General features: G+C 54.8%; 3 protein-coding genes and 1 non-coding gene across 4 annotated transcripts; 2 read left to right on the top strand and 2 right to left on the bottom strand.

Moving 5' to 3' along the window:
- Positions 1–401: 401 nt before the first annotated feature.
- BDZ83DRAFT_715805 (V-type ATPase) lies at positions 402–2,657 on the top strand (the record flags this gene model as incomplete). The annotated part of the gene is made up of 5 exons (XM_060511786.1): positions 402–451; positions 670–778; positions 831–915; positions 978–2,542; positions 2,601–2,657. The coding sequence occupies 5 exons, from the start codon at positions 402–404 to the stop codon at positions 2,655–2,657; spliced, it is 1,866 nt and encodes a 621-aa protein (XP_060370437.1).
- An 890-nt stretch (positions 2,658–3,547) lies between these two features.
- On the bottom strand, positions 3,548–5,753 carry BDZ83DRAFT_566871 (uncharacterized protein; the record flags this gene model as incomplete). Its single annotated transcript, XM_060503893.1, has 4 exons — positions 3,548–4,510; positions 4,579–5,146; positions 5,208–5,307; positions 5,375–5,753. The coding sequence occupies 4 exons, from the start codon at positions 5,751–5,753 to the stop codon at positions 3,548–3,550; spliced, it is 2,010 nt and encodes a 669-aa protein (XP_060370436.1).
- Positions 5,754–6,619: 866 nt separating this feature from the next.
- Positions 6,620–6,718, top strand: BDZ83DRAFT_t34. The gene has a single exon. It is a non-coding gene; the product is annotated as a tRNA-Leu (tRNA).
- Positions 6,719–8,495: 1,777 nt separating this feature from the next.
- On the bottom strand, positions 8,496–13,698 carry BDZ83DRAFT_647138 (uncharacterized protein; the record flags this gene model as incomplete). Its single annotated transcript, XM_060510047.1, has 2 exons — positions 8,496–10,075; positions 10,140–13,698. The coding sequence occupies 2 exons, from the start codon at positions 13,696–13,698 to the stop codon at positions 8,496–8,498; spliced, it is 5,139 nt and encodes a 1,712-aa protein (XP_060370435.1).
- Between the last annotated feature and the right edge of the window lie 1,608 nt (positions 13,699–15,306).

Genomic DNA, 15,306 nt, shown 5'->3' with positions numbered 1-15,306 from the left:
GCTTAAAATCAAAGGGGCACAGTCAATAACGGGCAAGCTAGGAGCAGCTTCATTAGAAACGAAGTAGAATCCTCAACAAATAGATATGCCGTGAAGTGCTGTCCGGTTCACTATCAGTAATCAGGCTTCTGCAAGGTACCTCGCCTAGCGCCGGGTGTCTGGCCAATGCAGTCACGTGATGCCAACTGTCCAGTCAGGAGCTGGGCCGTCGTCTGCAACACATGGATTACAGTGACGTCGAAGCTCCAGAGATAGCTTCTGCTCAACCTCTAACAACACCTCGACGACATCCATCTAGCCCGCTCTCCCCCTCAACCGCCGACCCTCCTACATCCTCCATCGACTCTCCCTTTGTGACGACGCTACACGAGTCGAGCCCTGCTCGCGTCGAACCGCCCAGCATGCCTCCTGTAAGCACCCCGACCCCAAGGCCCGTTGTCGCCATCGCCGCGTCTGTTATGCGGCATATGCCAGCCCCACCGACCTCGATTGCTGGTTGCTGACCTCGGGCGCCAACCCCTACAGAAGCAGAAGAAAGAAGCCAAGGTCGAGCAGGAGGAGGATCTCGGACATGGTAAGCTCTTAATACTCTCCGATGCATCTTGATGATGCCATTGACTGACCGTATCGTGCAGGCAAGATCTTCTCCGTCTCAGGGTTCGTTTGAAGCTCCCCCGACTTGCCTCGGTCCCACGATCTGTCGCGCATGACGACTAACCGCGTAGATAGACCCGTCATTGTCGCCGAGGACATGATTGGTGTTGCTATGTACGAGTTGGTAGGTTAAGATGCTTGTGAAACCTCTGGGATGATGCCTGACATATTCGCAGGTTAGAGTCAGTCACGATAACCTAGTCGGTGAAGTCATTCGAATCAACGGCGACCAAGCAACCATCCAGGTCTACGAGGAGACTGGTACGTTTCTGACTCCCGATTTCACCCCTCTCCGAATCACATATGTCTAATGCAATGCGCAGCTGGTGTCACTGTCGGTGACCCCGTCTACCGCACCGGAAAGCCCCTCTCCGTCGAGCTCGGCCCCGGTCTGCTCAACGGTATTTACGATGGTATCCAAAGACCTCTCGAGAAGATCAGCGAAATGTCGAAGACCATTTACATCCCCCGCGGTATCGCCGTCCCTGCCCTCGACCGTAATAAGAAGTGGGATTTCGAGCCCACCGCAAAGGTTGGCGACCACATCTCAGGCGGTGACGTCTGGGGTACTGTCAACGAGAACTCGTTCATTTCCGTCCACCGAATCCTGCTCCCTCCTCGCGCCCGCGGTACCATTACCAAGATCGCCAGTAAGGGACAGTACACCGTTGCCGAGCCCCTTCTCGAGGTCGAGTTCGACGGAAAGAAGACCGAGTACCCCATGATGCAGACCTGGCCTGTGCGAGTTCCCCGCCCTACCACCGAGAAGCTCCAGGCGAACGAGCCCTTCATCGTCGGTCAGAGAGTGCTGGACGCCCTTTTCCCCAGTGTTCAGGGTGGTACCGTCGCCATTCCTGGTGCTTTCGGCTGTGGCAAGACCGTCATTAGTCAATCTGTGTCCAAGTTCTCCAACTCCGATGTCATCGTCTACGTCGGTTGTGGTGAGCGCGGAAACGAGATGGCCGAAGTCTTGAAGGATTTCCCCGAGCTTACCATCGACGTTGACGGTCGCAAGGAGCCTATCATGAAGCGTACCACCCTCATCGCCAACACCTCCAACATGCCCGTCGCTGCTCGTGAGGCCTCTATTTACACTGGTATCACGGTCGCCGAGTACTTCCGTGACCAGGGTCTCGACGTTGCCATGATGGCTGACTCTTCTTCGCGCTGGGCTGAGGCTCTTCGTGAGATTTCTGGTCGTTTGGGAGAAATGCCTGCTGATCAAGGTTTCCCCGCCTACCTCGGTGCCAAGCTTGCCTCTTTCTACGAGCGTGCCGGTCGCGTTGTGTCTCTTGGTTCACCCGAGCGAAACGGCAGTGTCAGCATTGTCGGTGCCGTCAGTCCCCCTGGTGGTGATTTCTCCGATCCCGTTACTACTTCAACTCTCGGTATCGTACAGGTCTTCTGGGGTCTCGACAAGAAGCTCGCCCAGCGCAAGCACTTCCCCTCCATCAACACTTCGCTCAGTTACTCCAAGTACACCATGGTCCTCGACAAGTGGTATGAGAAGGATTACCCCGACTTCCCCCGTCTCCGTGACCGCATCAGACAGCTCTTGTCCGACTCTGAGGAGCTTGACCAGGTCGTGCAGCTGGTCGGAAAGAGTGCGCTGTCTGATCCCGACAAAATCACTCTGGATATCGCCGCGCTTCTGAAGGAAGATTTCCTGCAGCAGAACGGTTACTCAGACTACGACCAGTTCTGCCCGCTGTGGAAGACGGAGTGGATGATGAAGCTCATGGTTGGCTTCCACGACGAGGCACAAAAGGCCATTGCTCAAGGCCAGAGCTGGGCCAAGGTCCGTGAGGCCACTGGTGACTTGCAGGCCAAGCTGCGTCAACTCAAGTTCGAGGTTCCCTCCGAGGGCCAGGAGGCTATCGAGAAGAAGGTGAGTTTACGTGGTAATATGACCGGTTGCTGTCTATTTGCTAACTCAATTGGAACAGTACGAGGATATTCAGCAGCAGATGCTGGACAAGTTTGCCTCTGTTGTTGACGAGTAATTGCGTTTAAGCATTGAGTATTGTCCTGTTTAGTCTGCATTCCTTGCACCGTGAGGGGATGTCTCTGGTTTCAATAGATAAGTCTAGGGCGAAGACGCATCATGCATGGTAGTTCCTTGTTTCGTAGTCTCGGCTAGTATATCCTATCTGTACATGATCGTTATAGCCGAAGTGCGCTCTACAGTCTAAAAGTGAGACCGGGATGCCGCGTGGGTGAAGATATAGATCGAGGTACTTGAAGGTACCGGTCTACTACGCCCAACTCCATGATAATGGTAGAAATCGTGCTTGAAGCCCTGAAGCTAATATTTACCGTCACTCTACCGGGCGACATCGCCGTACCCGATGCTTTTCAGGAGACAGGCCGACTCACACATACGCACACTTCCTAACGAAGTAGGCTATATAGCCACCAGACGGCATGATCGAATTAGGTTCGAACATTTTGGCTACATGAGTACACACAGCACCTGCACAAGTAAGATCACAAACTTTCCCATCTCATCGCCCCAAATCTCTGTCTACATTCACGATATTGTTGAAGGTGGGTCTGGTGACTGCTCCTGCCTTTCGGATGAATACTATCCGGACAAGAGAGAGAGCCCATATAGGTCCCAACAATCCCATTCTCTGTCACCAGCCAGCAGGCGCCCGTCTAGGCCGATGGGTCAGGTCAAACTGGCTGGGTGATGGAGTGGTTTACGGTCAACAATCTAAGTACGCCCATAGCCTACTCGACGACAGGCTCCGAGTTCGAGTTCGATTCCCAGCAAGTGCACCAAGAGATGTAGCCACACCGGTGGTGAACTCTTTTTTTTCTTTTTCCCTACTGAATATTCATACGCCCATTAATTTATTTACATTGACCCAAGAAGACCCAATCCCCCCTTTCATGATTTACCCATCTCTTCCTCGAGCCAAGCTGGGATCGCAGGCGGATGCTCCCAGCCGTCGAGGTAGCTCTGCCTGGAGACGCCCTCACCGCTCGGCTTGGCGTAGATACCCGTAACGTACCACACCGTCTCGCCCTTCTTGATGGTGTGCTGGAGCGTCGGGATGGTGGTGCGGCTCTCGACAAGGTTAGAGTTGGGGTCGGCGTTGACGAGGTTCGCTGTCCGCTCGATGCGAGCGCCTTCCAGGGCTTTTATGCCCACGGCGCCCTTGGACACGGCAAAGGAGCCGTCTCGGCCCTTTGCGAGCCCTTCGGGCGTGTTTGTGTCGTAGTTGCCAATGATTTTGGGCGATGTGCCCTCGCCCTTGGCGGCGTCGTAGAGGTCGAGGTACCGCCCGTTGGTCGAGTTCTCGTTGGCAATGGCAAAGGATCCGTCGGCGGTCATGACGTCGCGGCCGGCCTTGATGTGATGGACGCGCAGGTGCCAGTTGGGCGTGGCCTCGGCGGGGGGCACGAGGATGGTCTTGATCTCAACGTCCAAGAAGGGCTTCCACACGGAGACGAGGACCGGCCCGCTGCCGTCTCCGTCACCTCTGGACTCGATGCCGGCGTACTGTGAGAGCCGGCGCGTCTTCCAGTACTCGCCGCCATCGTCGGAGAGGCCGAGCTGCGAGGCGAGGGCGTACTGCTCGAGGGAGAAGAGGCCCGGGGGCACGGAGTAGCCGTAGGCGCTCGAGTAGGCAAAGGCGCCGTATTTGGCGTGGGTGCCCTTCATCGGGTAGCTGCAGGCCTGGCCGGAGGAGAGGAGCATGCAGTGGCCGCCGATGTTGCTCATGATGTGGCCTGGCTGGGAGAGAGGCTTGAGTTTGGGGATCACATCCCAGGCTTGTTCTTCCTTTGATGTCCAGAAGGGGTGGTCTTCGGGAACTGCGAGGCAGATGAAGGCTAAGCAGGCCCAGTACTGGCAAGGAGATATCGGTCAGTCACGAGGTTTGAGAAGTAATTGCCTATAGAGAGGCAAAGACTCACAGGGCTTCCGGGACTATTGTAGTTCTCGGCCATGTACATGTTTGGGTAAGAGTACCCAACCGTCAACGTCCCGCTCGGGCTCCACATGTCGTGCTGCGTCTGCCACCAGCGCAGGTGACGCATCACGATGCCCTTGACCATACCCCACGTCAGGGGCGCCGGCAGCTCGACGCCGGCGTACGCGAGGGCGCCCCAGAACGAGACCATGGCGAAGCGGTAGCCGACGCTGCGGCCAAAGGGGATGGCGCGCCCTTGTTCGTCAAAGTAGTGCGCAAGGTCGAGGGCGACCAGCTGCGCCCTCTTGCGGAACTCGGCGGCGCGTTCGGGCTCGTCATCGCCGGCGATCTTTGCGTAGAGGAGCTGGAGGAACTGGATGGCGAAGCTGGAGGAGTAGTAGTCCATCTGGTGGATGCCCTCTGGTCCGTCGTTGGACCAGCCGCCGGCGCGGTAAAAGGTGTCGAGGTGCTTGATGTCTGCGTCGAGGCGCGCCTGTGAGAACTTGCCGCCGTTTTTCTTGAGGCCTAGATTGGCAAAGACGCGGAACCAGAGCCAGTTTGTGTTTGGCATGCTTTGAGGGAGGGTGTAAGTGTTAGTGATGTTTTCGAAGGTGGAGTGACTGCATGTTTTACTTCTTCTCGTTGATTGAGTTGCCTAGCCAGTTCTCGACATTTACACGCTCCTTTTCGGACAGACTTTCCCAGATAGTTGGTGCAACGGCAAGAGTGAAGCCTATCGTGTCTGGTTAATCTCTGCGGAGCGGCTGTCGTTTTCACTCGGTTAGGCAAATCCAACATACCAAAAGGGCACATCTCAACCATACGCTGGTCATTATCCCGGGGGAATCCCCAATACTCTGGGTTCTCAGGGTCGGTGCCGGCCTTGATGCCCTGGATCCACCACTCAGTACCGCGGTACTCCCCTCCGCCGGCCAGGAGGGCCGCAAGGCCCCAGATGGGGCGGAGGATGCCCTCGACCTCGGAGGCGGCCTGATCGAAGCGGACGGCGGTGGCGCCGGGGACCTTGACGCGGGCTTTCTGGGGAGAGAAGAAGGGCTCGAGGGGGTCGAGGAGGGTGCGGAGGAGCTTTTGGACGGAGGACCTGTCTGTAAGATTTACTTTAGAGAAGGGATGGACGCCGTTGTAGCCCAGCACGAGGCCGGTTTTGGGGTCCTCCATGATGAGGTTGGGATGTGATTATTGGCTAAGAATGAGGGACACCTTGTGAGAGAGCAAGAGGAACGGGATGAGAACGTCAAGTAAGAGTAGAGAAAACGTTCGGAATAATGAGTAGCTATGTACGCGGGGGAACATCGAGGTCATAACCCGGCATCCCACGCAACGAACCTCGCGTTAGAATTACTCCGGCCAGCATGAACCCACCAGCAACCGGGCGACTTTCGCCGTGCCGTGTAGACGCAGAACCATCGGGTCTAACTTTGCGGGATGGTAAGATGGTGGGGTCGACTTCAGTCCTCGGGGGAGCTCTGTCCAATGCTCTTCTTTTCTCCCCTTCAAGATCGTCAAAGCAGGTTGTTGCTTGGGGGCACCTCCCCGCTCAATGTTTGGGGTTCGGTGGGGGTGGAGAGTGAGGGGGAGGGGCTGCTACGACCAAGTACGGATACCCTCGTATGAATAAGTGCCACTACCGGCGATGTGGAGGAGGGGAAGGATGACCTGTATCCGTGTTCGCGGCTAAATGCGAAATGGGAGACAACCTGCAGCACCAGCGACCATGCCGGCCGTTCAGCCTTAATGCATTAGGGGCAGCTCTGCTGCAGATTAGTTAGTCTTGAAGATTGATGGTGCAGAGACTGGTGATGCATGTGCTGTCACCTGGGTGAACAATATGCCGAATCGTGTGGTCCATGGAGACCAGATTTCTCCGGATGAAGAACTCGCCGTATTTCCTTGGGAATTCGTGGCTTCGGTGCTTGCGTCCAACAGCAGGCCGGACTGAGGACGGAGCATCACAGCTGTTGTTCTGCAATTGCGAGGGAGCCTACCTTCAGAAACGAGCTAAGCCCCCTTATGGTTCATCAATTGGAAGGGTGGCCGAGTTGGTTATGGCGCCAGGTTAAGGTCAGCTTAACATCTGTTTCCTGGTGGGGCAACCCGCGCGAGTTCGAGTCTCGTCCCTTTCATTTTTCGATTTTTTGACAATTCATATAATGCCTTTTTACTTAAATGAACGGATCTGATCATTTTGTGCCCTTTGCACTGTATTTTGCTGTGTTTTGACACAGTCGAAGTTGGTGTCGGGTTGGTTGGGGAAGATTTACATATTGAGGTGAGATATAAATCCCTTCCTACTTTTCGGCGACGTCTCGCAGCTCTACGCTTTGCACGATGAGTTCAATTGACCGGAACGACTTTGGAAAATTTGACCCACGTATCCGTTCCTCTATGTAGAATCCAGCTGGGAACGGGTTTGTTTTCCCCGCCATTCCTTCAAACTCTCCCTTATGCACCATGTGGTTCTTCCCGTATATGAAGGCCCTCAAGATCTCGTTTATGGTAACCAAGTATGAGACAGGGATGCCTCTCAACAAGGTGCCCATGACGTCGATGCATCTTGCTCAGCTCAGGCTGGTGGTAAAGAAGTGAAGCTGATGATAAAAATAAAAAGGCTTTGTCTCTAGCAAAGAGAAGCTAGTTCATGTAATGCTCTCTATAAATACTCCTTTAGCAACCCCAATGTATTCCCATCTGAAAAACCCGCAGACGAAAGCCAAAGGCAGATAGTGGTGTAGCTGTGCTTTAGAACCGCGTGTGGGTGTAGACATACCAGGCGGGCCCAAAAAGCATACCCAGCATTTCGGCAAAGAAGCCACTTCCGAATAGAAGATGTGGGTCACTGATATTGATCCAGTTCAAGCCTGGAGCAGTCGTGTTCAGGGGGAAGAGAGCAGTCGTATATATGTACACTTTGATTTCTAACGGCAACGACAACAAGGCAAGAGGCAACGGTGGGAAGGCGCGGAACCAAAGAGTCTCACGAAAACACTCAATTACCTACCCAAGTCACCAAGAGTAGGTACTTACACAGTAGGTACTTACACGTTACCCGAGGTAACCAATCGCTTCTAGCTGGATCATATTTAGAGAGGGACAGGTCCCAAGAAGACATGATGCCCGTCCCGTCTTCATCTTCCCAATAGCCAAAGACGTGTTCGATATCGTGTATCTGTATGAGCCGAAATTGTTCGCGTCTTCGACCTACCACCATACTCAGCATGAACGTAACATCCCAAGAAGAACGTTCATGTACACAACACATGAAGCCCAGGCACCAGACGATTTGCTTCACAATCGCATCGTTAGAATATAACATTCATCTTCGATTCATCTTCTTCCCTACAACCAATCCTCCAAAACCCTCATCCTCATCCACCCTTCTCAGGAGATTTCTTATCGGAGCCATCTGCCATATACCACCACAACCCGCCCATACAGCAGAATACAAACAGCCCCAAGAAATTTCAGAATGCCAAACCCAAAGACCAGCCGGGAGCCCAGCATTCTTCCTCAGTCCCCTCATGCTTGAAATGTGTGTTATAATCCCCGAACAAGAAAGAGCTCAAGTGGCCACCAAAAACGCGCAATGATGCATCGATGCAGTACAAAGACGCCCCAATGATTTGCGAGCGCCCCGACTCCTTTCATGCCCTCCTATATATAGCGGGGGAAAAGTTCACAATCGAATTAAAGAAAAAAAAAAAACGGCCACTCCGAATTCTCAGTCCCCTTCCTCCCCTCCAATTGACAAGATGGTAGGTACTGTGTGATTGAGCTTGTGTAAGAGGGGATGGGTATTTCCCCCCTCAATGCTAGTGTTCTTCGAAGTAGTAAACATTACGTAGTTTTTCCTGTATATATGACTCCGACTGATGACTTTTTCTTCCAACATGAGATCCGGGCTCATGGCTCTGCAGGCGTGTTCTCAATCGAAGGTGTCGGGGGTATCTCCTCCTCCTTCGCTTCCGTCACAGTCGTGTCTCCATCGCTGACGGCAGTATTTGTGGACGTTGCCTTCTCCCGTCTGCGTCTTCTCATCCTCCTCTCTTCCTCGGCCGTCTGCCTCCTCGACCGCCGCAAGCTCTCTCGCTTCTCCGGGTCGGCCTCATCGGCCCCGTCTCCTCCACGTATACCTTGTAGCAATAACGCCGCACGATCGGCCACGTCGTCCTCTCCAGCTTCTCTGGGTGACGATAGTCCCGGGCTGATGGGGTTGCCTTCTTCGTCAATAGTCGCCTCCTTGGGCGCTTGTTGTAGGGAGGCCTCGACCTCGGGGATTTCGTCTGGATCAGGGATTTTCTGTCCAGATGCGACTCGCACCTGGTGACGATCCTTGAGTCTGGCCCTGCGGCGACGATCTCTCTGGTCTCGTGTCTGAGGCGCAGCAGCGCGCAGCTTCTCCAGCAAGGAGTCCATGGCACCTGCGCTTGATGGCGAGGGCGGTGCTCCGTCCACCTTGGCATTTGATACCTGGAGTTGGGCATGCTTCCGCTTCATAGACGCCTCGTTGCGCCTGCGCGTCTCCTCGAGCTGAACGTTCTTCTCCCGGGACTTCTTCCAGCCCATAATGAACATGGCAAGCTTGGCAAAGAAGTCTCTGCGGGCGTTCTCGTCGGTGGGGTCTTCGCCATAAAAGACCATGATATCGTTGTACGTCTTCATCATCTCCTCCAGGTACAGCTGCATCTCCTCCGCCTTTCTTCTCGCGTCCTTCATGATTCGTTGGACAATTTGACTGACGCGATCTTGGGGATGGAACTTCTTGGAATCGCTGAGGTTACCGGCATCGAGAGACATCTGAACATTCTTCACAGTGTCGATGTATTGTTTGGCATCCTGCTGGACTTGCTCAATGTTGATCTTTTGAGCCATCACGACACCATTGATGTCATCCGAGAAGTCTTCCCATTCGGGGTATTGGTTGCGAACGATTCGCTCGACGAGATCGGCGAGCGTAGATTCGTTCTTGTCATCCTTGACCATGCCTAGACGTGCAAGAGAGCTCAGCTTGAAACCGCGGGCCTGCTTGTTAGCGTCGTTCATGTAGTTTCCGATATCGAGAATGAGACCGAGAACGTTCATGAGGGAGACAGAGTCTCGCAGAGACTCCGACACGGCGACGACTTGGCGCATTTTCTCCGTGATCTCGTCAAAATCGGGCTCAAAGCTCCTAGTAAGGGCCAGAGCTCGCATACGGGCCTTCCAGTAATGATGCAGTTCAAAGGCTGTGAACAAGTAAATCTGATCCTGTCTGGTGAGTTCGGCAGGGTCCTGTTCGCGTTCGGCCTTGTCGGGGTTCGCTCCAGTCCAATCCTTGCTATACGGGGCCATCTGCTTCGCTGTGTTATCCGGAATGTTGCACAGATCGTCTTTGCGCAAGAAGTCCATGACGACAGAGTTATCGAGAATATCCTTATCGCAATGAATGATGGACTGCACGATTTTCTCAACGGAAACCTGAGAAAACTTGGCGAAGGCAATTTCTAAATGGCGTAAGTTAGTTGCTGTCGCTCGAAGTAATGCGGGAAGAGGGGAAAAAAAACATACCGAAAGCTTTGCGGAGGTCGCCGGAGATGATTTGCTTCTTGTCATCCTTCTTTGCGCCACCGCCAACTCCGAGTCTCTTGATTTCCTTGGCCATGAAGAGCTTCTCGACCTCGTCCAGAATACCCTTGCGGCTGAGTTCGAGATACTTCTCTTCGCGCTCCTCAGCAGACGGAGCATGGGCGGCCCAATGCGTAGTCATGTGAGAGTCGACCTTGTCCCAATGAAGAGCCTTGAGCTTCTTCTTTGGACGAACAATAGGCAAGCCGATAGTATTCCCGCCGGCGAAGGGTGTTGCCTGTGATAGGAAGTGGCCTGAGATGGCGCCAGGCAATGGCGGAGGGGGAGGTGGTGGCATTCCTGGAAGACCGCCTGGGGGTGGTGGAGGCGGAGGCGGAGGTGGCGGAGGTGGGGCACCAGTCGGGGACAGCATTCCCGGCATAGGCGGAGGCGGGGGTGGCGGGGGAGGAGGTGGTGGAACACCGGTTTGACCGGGCATAGGCGGCGGCGGAGGTGGAGGAGGGGGTGCGGCAGCCCCAGTAATCTGGATCTTGGGAGGTTCGCCATCGGCAGGTGTAATCGGGGAGCCGGACTCGAGGCTCGGATGAGAAGGGCCAGTGGTTGTGCCCTCGGCGTCTTCTGAATCGCTTCCCTCGTATTTCTTGACCTTGCCGGCCATCTCGCCAAAGAGGCCGGCTTTTTGGTTGGGATCCATGACAGGGCGGCGGATTTCGACGACCCGGGGCTTCTCATAGACAACCCCGTCCTCGTCCATCTCGACGTCTTCGCCGTCTGGGAAATCGCCTTCCATAGGTTCGCCGCGGCCGTTGACTGGCTTGCGGGTGATCTTTGTGTTGCGGTTGACACTTCCAAGCATACTGTTTGTGAAATCTCTGGGCGGCGTCCCAAGTCCTGATCCCATCGTACTGTCGTCCATCTCCTCGCGGAGAGCGCGTAGTCGATCAGATGGCCCGACAGCATCTCCCCACACTCTACCCTCCAGCTTGAACTGGGTCTTTTGGCGTTCGATCTGCATCTGAAGACGCTCCATGAGTCGGTCACGGTCCAGAATGCCCTGCATCCGAGCCGGATCTTCCTCCCCAAGCTTGTTGGTACCCTTGACAGCATTAGAGGCAGCAACGTCTTGTGCGTCTCTAAGCATGAGGTAAAGCTCTCTGGTCTCGAGCTCGTACCGCTGGGCTTCCTTCTGACGCAGCGTCTGGATGTTCTCGAGCTCAGCTTTCAGGCCTTCGGCTTGCCGCCTTTGAGCTTCAATGAATCTCGCCTGCTCGTCTAATTGCTTTTGGAGCTTTGCCACGAGTCCATCGGCGCCCAGCTCTAACCTCTCCTTCATCTCGTCTCTCTCCGCCATGGCAGCGTCAGCAACCTGGCGTGCCTCGAGCGCCTCATCTTGGGCTTGCCGGGCCTCTGAATCCGTGTGAAGCTTATCTAACAGACTCTGGACAGTGAAGTTCAGGCTTTGCTTGAGGTCCATGTTGGGCAAACGCCTATCCATGGCCACATAACTCAACATTGAGTCCACCAGCTGGAACATCCGAAGTCGCTCTTCGCCATCATTGTCGCGAATGAGCAGCAGATGCTGCAGCGCTGAGATGAAGTAGTCCTGCGTCTTGCTTCCACGCAAACGCTGCTGGATGGCATCCACAATCTGGACAGGGTCGTTGAGGTCCTTAACTTCTCCTTCGACGTTGTCCTTGATGCTGTTGTTCTCCTTTTCCAGCAGATCCTCGTAGTCGATGGCCTCGTTGGTTCGGAAATGCTCAACCTGTTTGTCGATGAGGTCGTATTGGAACGACTCCATCTTGGTCAGGATGCGCCTGATGCCGCATGCTGTAAACTGGGCGCGAATGTGCATTCGCAGTTGCAGGTCCTTCTCCGGCGCATCGACAATCATGTTGATGAGAATCAGCGTCGCAACGGCGTATTCCATGAGCAGGTTCTCCATGCCAATGCCACCGCTCCGGACCTCATCACTGGCTCCGACCATACTCCCCATCTTTCCACGCCCGTCCACCGTGACTTCAACAAGCCGCATCCAAGCGTCGAACCGGCCATTTTCTCCTTGTTGTGCCTTGACAGAGTCGAGAGCTTGGATAACCTTGAGGTGGCCTTCCCCATCACCCCAGTGGCACAAGAAAGTGAGCACTTCGCTGACCAACTTGCGAGTAGTCAAGCGCTGGGAGGTCAGGGAAGTCGCTAATGCGATGATGACTTGTTGATGGACTAGAGCGTCGTCGGCGCCGAACTTGTTGTTCATCAAGGCCTTTAGACATTTGATGATATCGTACTCGCGGTCGAAATTTCGGTCTGATCTCCCATCTTGTACTGGTCCCATCGCGGTCTTGCGGTTGATCTTCATCAGGACGTTGGTCAACGCGACCTGCCCCTGACACTCGATGAAGCGCTTAACCCAACCAATCTGTTGCGTTCTGAGATTGACCTCCAAACTCCCCAAGCCCTTTGTGTCCAAGCTGTTGTCCATCACGCGTCGGACGTACCACTCCGGTGAACCCTCCTCGTCCGAGTTGACCAGAATCTCTGGGGCCGCATACTGATTTGGTTTCGCTGTTTGCCTCCTCTTTTGCTCTCCTTGCCACTCGGTCAATCGGTCCTGGTATAGAAGCGTCCATTTCTTGTCCGGCGCGTACGCGACCATCTGTCGGCGAGCCTGCTCGGGTAGGTTGTGCCATCCTCGTTTTTGCATCAAAGCTAAAAACATCTGGCCGATGATTTCGTCGTTGTCCGGCCGGGGGAAATGAAACCCATCGTGTCCAGTGGGCCCCATGCCGGGGAACTTTGTCAGTCGGTGCGAGGAAGGGTGCGTCGAGTCCCTAAAGGACATGTGCGAAGAATAGGAACTCTGCGAAGAAGCACTGGGCAGCGCTGGTCTTGATGAGCGATTTGCTGCTAAGTCATAGGTGCCTCCATTACCTGATGAGAATATGCTGGCTTGGTCAGCGGAACTACGACCCGCCGAAGTCATGTACGAATCGTATCTGGGGTTGTGGGACCCATTGATTGTGCTCGCCGTGCTTCCGCGAGCAGGCCCTGGTCCCCACTGTTGGTATTGCGTCTGGCGGCCTGTACTGGCCATTGTGATATTTGACTGCGGCGCACGCTGCGCCGACGCATGTGAACCCGCTCCCCCCGCCATTGTGGACGGGTCGAAGGTGGGATACTGATGAAAGTCGCTCGTAACTTTGTTGAGATGATGCGGCGAAGGACTCGGGCGAAGCACCGCTGCTTGGTCGCCTTTGGGTAGGTACTCGATGGGCACTGGTGATCGAGAATCGGGGATGCTGTCGTAGGGAATACTCGTCATGGGACCGGCAGTCATGCCGGATTCGGGGTATTGGTCGATCGAAACGACGGACGAGTCGCGATGGTGGCGGGATGCGCGCGAATGTACGCTGGCCGTATCGGAGTAATCGGCTCCAGCCAGATGGCGACCTTCGTCACTGGTGTTGCGTTTGTCTTTCCTGCTTCGCGAGAAGAAAGACTTTCCTCCTGACGATTGTCTCGACTTGTCGGTGGAAGACATGACGGTCGCAGAACGGGGAGGCAGGTGAAACACCTGACCCTCTCAGGTAAACCTCGATCGATTGGGTGTCTCTTCAGATTCAGAACTGACGGATCTGGGTAATAGTTCGGGCGGGAGGGATGGCCAAGGCCGGTCGCATGATCGAAGTCCTCTAGCCTACGGACGTGGAGCCTTTCGGAGGCAGTTGGAATAGCAAGTTGCAATGTGGTGCGTTGGAATCTTTGTCTGCATGAATCGGTTATGTTTTAGCATGTCTTCTGCCCAAGTTTGGATCGAAGCAGACAGAGGCTTGGGACTTGAGACCAGGGACTGAAAGGAGGGGGTCCCCTGGGGGACTCGACGTACCTCTCTCTGCTCACCCTCGAAATGCGACAATGATGGTATAGTATAAAGAGACAAAGAGGCTGATTAATCCGCCGGTACTTGTTCCCTTTCTCGAGCAGAATTGTTTCTGAGTAAAGGGACGCAAGGTACTAGGTAAGTGGCCGAAAAAGTTGCGCAGGTTGCAGCGAGCGCCGTGGGACGGAGCAGGGGTTTCGGAATATGAACAAAATGGAGCGCGAAGAGCAAGTGGTGCGTCACAAAGAGTGTGTGTGGTTGGGTTTTCGGGTATGAAGCAAAGCCAGGAAAGGTATCCGAAATCCACCACGGCCGGTTCGCAGGATGACGAACTGCAGATGGGTCTGACGAGCTGACGATGGTGATAGCCTTTGGCTCTGTGTATGTTGTGACCGTGGACCAGGTTTCCCACGTGAGGGGGGAGGAGGGAAGGGGAAACGAGGAGCTGAGATACTGCTCGCTCGCGCGTTCCGTCGATAAACCCGTTCCTCCACAAACCGGCCTAGGCTCTAGTAAGGTAGATAGGTAGCTAAACAGGCAATCCAGGGCGTTGGCTAGGCGGCAGTTGAGCAAATAGACTACCAAATTTAGTGGCCAGCGGCAGCCAGCAGCAACAGCGGCAGCAGTTCCAGCATGGGATGAGGTGGTAGCCGTGCAGGTTTGCTTTTGGGCGGCGGGTTGTCTCGTCGCTGTGAAGACGACGTTGCAAAGTGCGGAGTCCCCTGATGAAACGGAGCTCGACAAGGGGCCGCGATTGACTTGACACTTTAAGGGCGGCAGAATTGCGATCTCTTTTGCGGAAACTGCCTGAGCGTTCTGGGGTGGGAGGAAGAAGAGGATGGGAGGAGAGGGCGTTGGAGGCGAGACCAGTGGGGATGTCGGACGGCGCGAAGTGCAAGTCTCGAGGTCTTGACTAGTACCTAGGTAAGGTACGGGCCAGTTCAGTGCGTTGCAGTAGTGACAGCTGGACTGGAATGGGTGCGGGCGCGGCTAGAGATGTAGTGTATCCGGACGAGATGGACACGAGAAGATTATGTGAATGGAAGGAGCGAAGAGAGAGAAAGAGACCAATCCAGCCTGAGACGCAGAATGGAGCAGGCGAGAGAGTGAGAGAGAGAGGAAAGTCTAACGCATGCGGCGCTGGCGTTGGGCGGTGGGGATGTTCTGTTGGCGCGCTTGACTTGAGAGAGCAGTTCAAATGCGCGATAATATCGTCTAAGGTACTCCGTATCAAAGTCAAAGTGCGAAGGAGTCAGTCAGTGGGCTCGT

The sequence above is a fragment of the Colletotrichum acutatum genome (genome assembly GCF_030867785.1).
Source record: "Colletotrichum acutatum strain CBS 112980 chromosome Unknown BDZ83scaffold_7, whole genome shotgun sequence".
Lineage (NCBI taxonomy): Eukaryota > Fungi > Ascomycota > Sordariomycetes > Glomerellales > Glomerellaceae > Colletotrichum > Colletotrichum acutatum.
This window is presented reverse-complemented; position numbering and strand designations above follow the sequence as displayed.